Source organism: Siphateles boraxobius, unplaced genomic scaffold, assembly GCF_051911475.1.
Source record: "Siphateles boraxobius isolate OS27281-9 unplaced genomic scaffold, OSU_SipBor_1 18, whole genome shotgun sequence".
Lineage (NCBI taxonomy): Eukaryota > Metazoa > Chordata > Actinopteri > Cypriniformes > Leuciscidae > Siphateles > Siphateles boraxobius.
The window spans coordinates 9,442,898-9,453,907 of record NW_027508788.1 but is presented as its reverse complement, the minus strand read 5'-3'; the positions used below and the strand labels follow the sequence as shown (position 1 = coordinate 9,453,907).

At 35.4% G+C, this 11,010-nt stretch overlaps 1 protein-coding gene across 1 annotated transcript; it reads right to left on the bottom strand.

Annotated features, from left to right (window-relative positions):
- Positions 1–1,787: 1,787 nt before the first annotated feature.
- Positions 1,788–10,610, bottom strand: cfb (complement factor B). The gene is made up of 18 exons (XM_077233356.1): positions 10,455–10,610; positions 10,003–10,209; positions 9,436–9,621; positions 8,946–9,119; positions 8,707–8,802; positions 8,436–8,569; positions 6,140–6,290; positions 5,471–5,602; positions 5,029–5,121; positions 4,715–4,852; positions 4,246–4,340; positions 3,943–4,075; positions 3,698–3,836; positions 3,529–3,608; positions 3,252–3,364; positions 2,818–2,947; positions 2,612–2,661; positions 1,788–2,071 (listed from the first exon to the last, which is right to left on the bottom strand). Exons 1-18 carry the CDS (start codon positions 10,513–10,515, stop codon positions 1,901–1,903), a joined length of 2,283 nt encoding a protein of 760 aa, XP_077089471.1. The 5' UTR covers positions 10,516–10,610; the 3' UTR covers positions 1,788–1,900.
- Between the last annotated feature and the right edge of the window lie 400 nt (positions 10,611–11,010).

The following is an 11,010-nucleotide window of genomic DNA, read 5'->3' as shown; positions in this document are numbered from 1 at the left end:
GAAGTGAAGCATAACCAATGTTTGATTAAATTGGAAACTGCCAATTATTTAGATGAAGTAGTACTGTACCTCGACATAAGGAAAAACAAAAAGAAAGGAAAAAACGACGAGCCATCTGTTCTATGTTAGCTCAGATTATTGAAAAAGGGGCATTAAATTATTGAAAAAAGGGGCATTAAATTATAAGACTATTTCTTATGCTCCTATTCAGTATTGAATGTTATTAGTTTTTTGTTGTTAATGTGATTTATTATTGTCTGTAATAACATCATGACTGAATAAAGAATTTGAACTATTGTGTTTCCTTCCACATTCGTTTATTTGAGCAAAACCAGGATCTCCACTGTTACTATAGTTGTATCACATAAGTCAACATTTTATAAGAGAAAATAACTGGATTTGACTATTTTAAAACAAATAATTTTTAAAAGCAAAATATTAACATTCAATGTGCTGTTAGTATTGTCTCTTTGGTATACTGATATAGGCCTACAATTTTTTTTTTTGTGTGTAATTGTTGCATTATGAAATTTTGCACCACCAAAATTACTATGACGAAACCCTGAAAAAACCCTTACGCTTTGTTGCAATCAAACAGTTTCCTGACAATTTTAGCACTAACCAAGAATTTGACAATTTCTGTGAAAGTCTAAATTTGTGACATTTTGGTGACGTTTATGAGTACAAAGAAAAGGGAACAGGTCTTTTTTTATTCTTATTATACAAACCTCCATTTTATGGTTATTTTTTTCCTGCATATACTGTTTTGTCCAATTTAATTGTGCATGATTTTAATGTTTATAATTTTTCAATAGAATACACAAATTTCACAATCATATTCCAGTCTAATTGACACTGCTAATCTGGTGTCTGTGAGGAGACTGTCAAATTCATACTTTATACTTGTACCAAATATCTATCCTATTCATTTACAAAATAAGCATGTGTATGCTGTTATTATAGGGTGATATCAGCTAAATTGGTAAATCGTTTGGGACAATAATACAATACCATATATACCTTTTCCATGTGATTTATGATTAATAATGACTGTTTTTGTGTTGAAATTATGTAATAAATATAATTATTTAGGCCCTACATTTCTTGAAACATCAGCTGTGCCAACTTTTTTTGCATGAGCAGTTTCAGGTAAAATGGGGCAGTCAAACTGCAGTGGAAAACAGTAATTTATCCTCAATTTTAAAACACAATTGCTTTTCCAGCCACATAACATTTGAACTACATTAAACAAACATTCATATGTGCCATCAAAAAAAAAAACATTTTGGGTGCAAACCCACATATTCAAATGTGCAATTAAAAAAGTCAATTTTGGAACAGCATAGATCAGTGAACGTGTGTGTGTGTGTGAGAGAGAACGAACAGATGATGGCCCATTTTACCTCAGTGCTTGCTAACACAGAAACCGAAAATTCTCAGGACGGCAGCATTTGTCCAAATTTTAATCTTGACCGTTCTAATTCATCAGAAACGGGGATTAAAACAGGGCTTTACGTGTAAAATACCGAACTTGTCCTTTAAGGTAAACTGGGCCGTCAAGAAAAACATCACTTTTTCAAAAAATATGTTCATATACCAAACTAACAACATTTCTGATTGATGCCACACTGGTTGTAATTACATTTGCAGTGCAAAATTTCTGCACCATTGGTATCATAAAACAAAATTGCAAAAAAAATGACACTCCTCTGCTTGCCATTGGTTGGCCATACAGATAGCCTTGCACAAACATAGACATAAAATTAATAGAATAACACATGAAAGACTTGATGATAAACTGGATTCGTTTTTATTTGACTTATAGAAATTTAATATATCAATGAAAATGTATCAGTGTTTAAACAAATTGGACTCACACAGTTTCAGTGAGCTAAAACATTCAGAAGAACGTTAGAGGGTTGCCTATTGTGTCATTTCCTAGGTGTTCTTTAAGGAATGATAGAATATCCGCACTGAAAAGATTTGTATGGTAATCTCTGGTGTGTGCTTGGGAAACGGGGTTCGGGTTTTTTGTGCAGATGTCCTTCACTCCCCAGCTTACGACACCAACCTATCAAAATTTTACAGATATTAAAAAAGGCTCATATTTCTCAGCTTCTCTCAAATTAATATTTAGATTCACCATAAACAAATTCCAAATGGAAGAAAACATCCCTATGGCTTTATATATATGCGTGTATGTGTGTGAGAGTTTACTCTCTGCTCTTCAAAACTTGCCGTCTCTTCTTTGGACCCTGCAGCTAATGAAATAACATAACGGTTCTACCATTTAAACGTATTTCTTACTTATACATAACTAACTTAAACTTCATATGAAATAATCCATGATGAAATGTGTGCAATATCTGAACAAAACAAAGCAATTTGAATTATTCTGTTCATACATCAACTCTGTTCATACCGTCCAATCACAAGGACTCACCACCCACTGACCATAAATGGTAACATTACTTCCTTTGAAGGACTTGTGGAAGGGCCCTTCATGAAGGTGTTCACTTTCGTTTGGCAAGCGCCTATTTAATGACCATTTTATACGAGAATTCACAGCCACATCACCGAAACTGTTTTCAACAGGAAATGGAAATCTCACCTGAATCAGTCGAGCTTTTTTATTTATGTAAGTGGCCCCACCAGATTCACCTATTACAAAATGACATGCAGACACAAGGAACTATATAAGAATTATATCAATTAATTTCAGATCTCTGATTAAAATGTTTTCAACCAACATTATGACATAAGTGGTAGATTAGAGCCAAATATAAGCTGGCTCACAATGGCAAAAATCAAACATACCTTTGCAGGAAACATCATCTGTTTGTGGTTCATTACCACCACTGCACAGAAAATTGTCTGTAACCACATCTCTTGCGTTTGTCACGTTGATTCCTTCTGCTTTTTTTGCATCTTCAACACAAGCATCTCGCTAAAGAATAAGTACACCAAGAAGTGTTCTTTGATTTTTGTGGATGAAATGTTTATATACATATTTCAAATAATATGTTTTCTGTAGCATATGCATATAATTAATGTTAAATGGCTAAATGAAATTCAAGTGCTAGCAAATGATTGTGCTGTATACATGAACGCTGTATGTGACATTTAGGCCCCATAAAATCAAAGTTAAAGTTTTGTTGCTTTCTTATACTCATAATGCACTGGAGAATTTTTTTAAAGAGGAACTTTTTAAATTACACATCAGATTAGAAATAAAAAAATAAAATAATTACATATTTCCCACGCTTGATCTTGATGTTTCTTATTTTTTTTGGTACATGAGTTTTGAGTTCCATTTTGGACGTAAAAGAAGCTTCCACAAGTTCGTTGCTCATTAGTAATTCCTCTGTAACACAAGCAAAATGTATGACATTTTATGTTTGGTTTGTTTCATTGTATAAGCAGCGGCACATGTTTAATATATCTACATTTAATTAATCTTTCACACTTTTTGATAGGATTCTAATATGCATGCAGCATGTGTGACAGATGTCTTATCTGGTACCCTACCATGTCTTCTGCACGTCCCTTCACTGTCTGAAAGTTTCAGGGCTCCATTGGTTTCTTTGGTGCAGGGGATGCAGATAGGTCTGTACAGAGATACACGTGATGTTATTTAATTAATTCAGCCTTTTTTTATTATTCTTAATAAAGTTACATCAAGTTACATACTCCTCACCGTAGATTAGCACTCATCGTAACAGCTTTTTTCAGCTGTATAAGAGCTACATCAAATTCATAATATTCCTTTATTTTCAAATGCTGTTTTGCTGTGATGTTATATTTAGGATGACATATGTATTTTTCCACTTTTACATCTGCAAAAGGACAAGTAAACTTCATTGATAAGATTTATGCTGTAACACTTTTTTCTTCATTAATCATCTGACAATACGGGTGTATCAGTCCAGGACATAACATTACCTTCTTTCAGGTCTTTTTCCAGAAGAACTTGTATCTTATCAGGTGTGTCTCCGTGTTTGAAGCAATGAGCTGCTGTCAAGATGTATCTTGAGGTCACTAATGATCCCATACAGTTTGAACCTTGTGGAGGACGCTACATGAAGAGCAGAGAAGATAGATGTTGTCATGCTTCATCTCTATTGCCATAGAACTTGCATGTCTATTTTGCCTCTTCTTGTGTGTGTGTGTTTTTTTTTGTTTTTTTTTTTTAAATGAGCAAAGTATTATACACATGAATCTATCTATCAAAAAGGTTATGCTTACAACAACATTAATCTGTGCCAACCAGGGAAATGCACTCCGTTTAGTATGGTCATAGTTTTGATGAAGCCCACACAATCCTACACTGGTGCTCTCATCTGTGCAAGGAAGCAGGTACATAGGAACAATCATTCATTACATGATAAGAACTAGAGGTTCCTTAAGTCAATGCTTAAAGCATTAGTTCTCTAGTCTGTCAACATTCATTAAGATCCATGTAGTTCAAAACCTGTATGACTAAGTAGAAATTTTGAAGAAAATCCCATTGTCCATTCCACATATTCAAACTAATGCATTACAAATACACGAGAATTAATTACATTTTCCGTCGCTGATGTCGAACCTGCTATGACACATCTAAAGGCACCATGTTTGAATTGAACAGAAGCAGGAAGGAAATTTATATCTATAAATCTCTAAATATAATATCTAAAAATGTATATCTATATTAAATATAAATTATATACAGTACCAATCATGCTGTCAAACGTTTCCTGCACCTTGTCCAAGTCTGGAAGCATAAAGAAATATTGTTCTTGGTCCCTCAGTGACACCAAGCCATTCACGTCGTCTTTATTTACATCCTCTCCAACTCCAAATACATAAAGATCTGGAAAGAGAGGACACATTCGTATCAATAAGAAATCAATAATAAAGTCTTATAAATCAATATGTGCAGTTTTTGCTCTCCCTGATGATAATGCTTGTAAATGAAAGACAAATTTGAAAAATACTAGTCCTAAATATTTTATTTCATAATAATGATTAAAAAAATTCATTGCTTACCAAGTTTTTTCTCTCGCTTTAGATCATTTTTGGTGATGAGATGTTTGATCTTGTTCACTTTAGGTATAGGATTCCCCCCCATGTTTGCTTGACCTATGAAGGAGGAGATCAATTTTGATAAATTACTGTGAATATTTGCTTCAAAGTTGATCTCTAATTTATGGCAAAATGCCTGTCGGGTTTTCAAGTTTTATGGGGACTTTCCATAGACATAATGATTTTTATACTGTAACTGTATATTACATCCCTTAACCATAACCCTAAACAACCCTAACAGAAAACTTTATGCATTTTTACATTTTCAAAAAACACAATTTAGTGTGATTTATAGGTTGTTTTTTTCCTCATGGGGACCAAAAAAATGCATTATGCACATACATACATGTGTGTTGACATAGTTCGATTAGTAAATGCAAATTATGAATGGAATAGATGTAAATACCATCAGTGAACACAATGATGATGTGTTGGGTCTCAAGGAAGGTCGTTTTATTTATGAGCTCCTCCATTATCATGCTCTCATAAATGTCTGAATAGAGTTTGGCGATATTGGTACCTGTGCGTTCACCTTTATCTGTCACAAAAACACCAAAAACAAATATTACAATCGGCAAGTTAATGAGAAACTTTTTTATAAAAAGTTTCTCACTAACTAAATAATTCTAAAAGCAAGTGATAACATTAAATCTAAAAATGTAAAGATTTAAAAATAAAAATGAATCTAAATTAGAACATGAATTGGGATTTTGTTTAAAAAGGTTATATGATTTGTTTAATTTTTACTCTACATTGGACAGCAATGAACAAATATCCTTAAGTTAGTCTAGACTGTAATATATATATATATATATATATATATATATATATATATATATATATATATATATATTTACACACACACATACACACAAGTCTACCAAAATTTTCCAGACACCTTGCTATCCTCACTTACATAAATGAACTCTAACAAATTTCTGTACCCCTAAATGTACTATTTTGGCATGGCACATTTTTCTGTAATTATCATCTCTAAATCTGACTGTATCAATGTATACAATAAGACTCATGTAGGCCTATGTAATGTATGTATGACAATAAGAGCCGTACTTACCTTCATATTTAAAATTGTCCAGATCCTCAAAAACCTTTGTTAGCTTATCTGCATCTTTAATACTTTTAAAGTTCCTCATAGAGATTATCCGGTGAACGTCTGTAGCAAACATCAGGATCTCATAGTTTGGGGAGACCTGGTAATAACTAATCTTTTGGGAAATAGCAATAAGATTTCAGAGTTGGAAGCAACATCTGTCGGTTATCCAATCAAAATGCTGTATTTAAATGTGGTTATGTTAGCATTAATGATAGCATTAACAAATAGCAAGATGTTGATGATAGCATTAAAGGATTAGTTCACTTTTTAAAAAAACTTTTGCTGATAATTTACTCACCCCCATGTCATCCAAGATGTCCATGTCTTTCTTTCTTCAGTCGAAAAGAAATTAAGGTTTTTGATGAAAACATTCCGGGCTTTTTCTCCATATAATGGACTTAATGGGGTACCAAACGGTCCAAGGTCCAAATGACAGTTTCAGTGCAGCTTCAAATGGCTTTAAATGATACCAGACGATGCATAAGAGTCTTATCTTGCGAAACGATCGGTCATTTCAAAAATAAATAAAAAAGTTCAAGTTTTATAAGCACAAATGCTCGCCTTGCTCTGTTCTGTGATGTAGGTTCGCGACTCTCCTGTTCGAACTCGTTCATCAAAATGAACAAATCTTTTTTCGAGTCATTTCGTTCATTCAACCAAAGAAATGACTCGAAAAAAGATTTTCGTCTGTTGTCATTTAAAGCCATTTGAAGCTGCACTGAAACTGTCATTTGGACCTTGGACCGTTTGGTACCCCATGAAGTCCATTATATGGAGAAAAATCCTAGAATGTTTTCATCAAAAACCTTAATTTCTTTTCGACTGAAGAAAGAAATACATGGACATCTTGGATGACATGGGGCTGAGTAAATTATAAGCAAAAGTTTTTTTAAAAAGTGAACTAATCCTTTAACACATAAAGAACTCAAGTCCACATGAAACGACATATGCATTTTGCTTCCATAATGTGAAACAGGATTTTCATTAAGATCATATTCTGTGTTCGACTTGATTTCATCCTGCGGTAATTGCTTGAATTGTGAACCGGTGTTGTGCCGAATTTCGACCCCCTGCCAAATTATTACCCCCCTCGTTGAAGTCAGTACCTGATTGCCTAATCCTAACCCCACCCCTAATCCTAACCCCTCCCCCACAAGTAATCCTAAACCTACCAATGCTAGGGGGATTTGGCGGGGGTCAAAATTCGGCACAACACCGGGACCAGAGCGCAATGCAAGTATACTGTGGATTGTGGGGGACTAACACCCCTCTCGAGAGTGTAGCCTTTCAAATATACTCCATTTAATAGTGTTTAATATTTGCGCCGTCTATGGGGGAACGCTGAAACAAACTATTTTGGGGTGGCGACTGAAAATTAGAAGGATTTGAGCTACGATCTTACGAGGTTGAGCAGACGGGGGTGGAAAGTGCGAGCTGGCTGGGACTGAATCTGCGGTGCGGCTCTGGCTTGCTGAGGGCCTGCTGTGGCGGCCTGACGCTGCATGGAGGAAGGCCTGTTCCTACACGGGAAGAGGGCAGCATTGCCTGAGACGTGAGCTTGGTGCTCGACCAGGCTTATTGTCCATTTCGGAGCCAAATATAGAAAACTACAAGTATAGGTCTCTGCAGGAGGTCTCTAGGTGTTACTAGATCAGTGGGCAAGGCCATAAAGAGAGGGGTATTTTCGACCGCGTTACCTGATTTGCCCACGTGACAGTGTGGGTCGGCTTTAGGGGTGGGGTCGGGTGTAGGGCATAATTTACATTGCATGATTTATATACACACACCAGTTTGAAAACTCCCCCAAATTTAGAAACACCCACTTTTGTTTCGCAGAGACCCCATACTCGAAAATGTCAAGGAACATAGGTGTGTGTTTGCTATAGGTCTCCTCTCATGCTGATTTGCGTTCCGAAGATTAACCAAAGTGTTACGGGTTGGACCGACATGAGTGTGAGCAATCAACAACATAATTTTCATTTTTGGGTGAACTAACCCTTTAAGGCTCATATTGGAGGCTTACGACAAGGATGTGAGGTTAAAAGTTCACTATTGACAGCAGCACAATCGTAATGCTTCCTTTTCAAATATCGGTATTTTTACTGATGAATTTTTACATAATACATGCAGAACCTTTAACATCAAAATTAACAGCAATTAAATGACTGCTTTTAGAAAGATTTAAGAATGCTTCGTTATCTACATCAGTAGCCTAAAATATAAGTCTTACAATTTTATTACATCATCGGGGACATACCTTGTCTATAAGCAGTTTAATGGTATTTTTTGCCTTGTCAAAATCTTCCTTTTCAATGCTGTCAGATGCATCCACAGCAATGTAGATATCAAGTTTTCCACCCTGATCCAAAGTTATTTTCTTCCCCTGCTGATCTGAAGACAGAAGGAACAAGGCACGTTATGGATTCACATTCATTTCTTTTTCTGAGCACGGCAATTATTAATGACGATGAAAAAACGTGTGCATTTGTGTAAAAATATGATTAAGGCTTTAAACCACACAAATGTACCTTCTCCTTCATACTGTTGAGAAACTGCTAGATTGGACTTTAGAGCACTGCTAAATGCTTCTGACGCTTCCTCTGGGGTGTCGTATGTGAAATGTCCTGCACAATATTTACACAACAACATTATAGGTGCATTATCCAGAAAAGCCACATTTCAAAAGCAAAATCTCTTATTTTTGAGAACACAAGTCCATACAAGTTACATCATTTCGGAACTGCGATTTAGCGATCAGAAGACTCACCGTAGCATTGCGGCTCTGTCCCCGACCACTGGCCACCATCCTGACAGACTCGCTCTTTGGAACCAATCAAGGTCAATTTACTGTCACAGCTGTACGTGACTTTGTCGTCAATGTTAAACATGTGGCCTGTTCGACTGCTACCAGGGGGAACTCCGGGATCAGGACAGTGATCAGCTGTGATTAAGTAACAAAGAGAAAAATTGAAGTGAAGATCTTTGGACCTCCATTTGATCTAGGCAGATTCATGGAGAGGAATTTCTGATGAAATTTGATATGATTGTGATGAAATTTCTGCTGAAACTGTGTTGTACTCACATGACATCAGATAAAAATGCAACAGAATGCAATACATATCACACATCAGTGCAAAATGTTTTTAAGCTAAACTCAAGGACTCTGATATATGGAGAGATATTATACCAGGAACTAAATTATCATTTTTATATCCGATAGTTCATGGAAACTGCTGAAAATAATGGCAATCACTCACAGTCACGTCCACAGATTGGTGTGGTTCCATTCCACTTCCCATTTGGCTTGCAAACACGGACCGCCGAGCCACGGAACTTGTAATCAGAATGACATGAGTAGGTGGTTGTGTCATTCACATAGTACCTGTCTTTATATGGGGTCACCTCTCCATTCTCCAAAACACGAGGATTGGGACATGTGACCTCTAGAATAAAAGCACAAATAAACACATACTGTAGAAGAGATGTTTTAAACAGCGTCTGATTTAAAATAAATAAATAAATAATACATAACTCTGCTTCAAAATAGTCCAGCATTTATTCATGATATAATGACTCAAAATCACGGTGACCAAATGGGTGAATGTGATTTCACCATGTACAACATGTTCCTTGATTGACATGTTTTGTGATCCTGCACAACATTCCTGTCCAAAAATGTAGTCTTAATATTAACCCTAACGTATCCCTCCAATCTGATTGGTTGATTGGAATGTTGTTCGAGGATCAACAAAGCTGTTGATCTGATCAAGGCACATGTTTTACTTGGTGAAATCACGTTCAACCATGAATGTCTTGTTTCTTACTTTTGCACTCTGGGGTTTTTCTGGAACTAGTCCAAAGCCCATTTTTACAAAGACGTGACTGAACCGATGGGTAATATCCATCCGGACAGATGTATCTTAGAGTACTCCCATCTGAATAGTTATTTGAAAGAACAAAGCTCCCTCCAACAATGTTTAGCTTCTCCTCAGGACATGATCCGTGTATTTTGGATATGGAGGATGGAGCACCTAGAAACAATCAGATCATTGGAGGAGGTCACAAGGAAAATAACTTTTGTTGTGGTTTCATTTCCAGAGAAAATGCATATATATATCCAAGACAAAATACAAATTTAGATGAGAATTATTTGTGAGCTGTCTATCATAAAGTCTTTAAAAGTACCTTAATTTTTTATATAATTCCTTTCATGCTAAAAGACGTTTTGCCTCTAAATTTCAGAATGTATTTATCTTGATTAAGCAAAAAGACTTACCTGCAATAAGAGGAAATATCATTGCAAGCATTAACCAATTCAACCGCTGCTCACACTCCATGCTGTTTATTCCAGTTCTTCAGCTGATATAAAAAAACTGAAGTAAATGGACCAGGGGACATCTTTTTATAGTGGGGTCAGCAATAGGATTCTATTTACATTCAGTAGTCAATGTTTAACCTTAAGTCAAAGAAAGCAAATCAATTTCCCGGCACACAGAACAAAATAATAACCGTCATCAATGCATCATTATATATTAAAAATCACAAAAAACAAAACAATTATGTTCATCTCCAACTATCATGGATTCTATTTGCAATTTTTCATCAAATATACAGATGTAGAAAAAAGCACATTTGTTTGGGGAATACTGCATATTTTTAGAGTTAAACACCACAATCATTTGTATTTCTTGGGACCAGAGAGCAGCTCAAACTCAAGGGGTCATTTGAGAACACTACTTTTTTAAACGGCTTGCCTCATACATTAACACCAGCTTAATGCATGAATATTAATTAGATAAATTCATAGCATATTATCAAAGAACTAAAGGTAT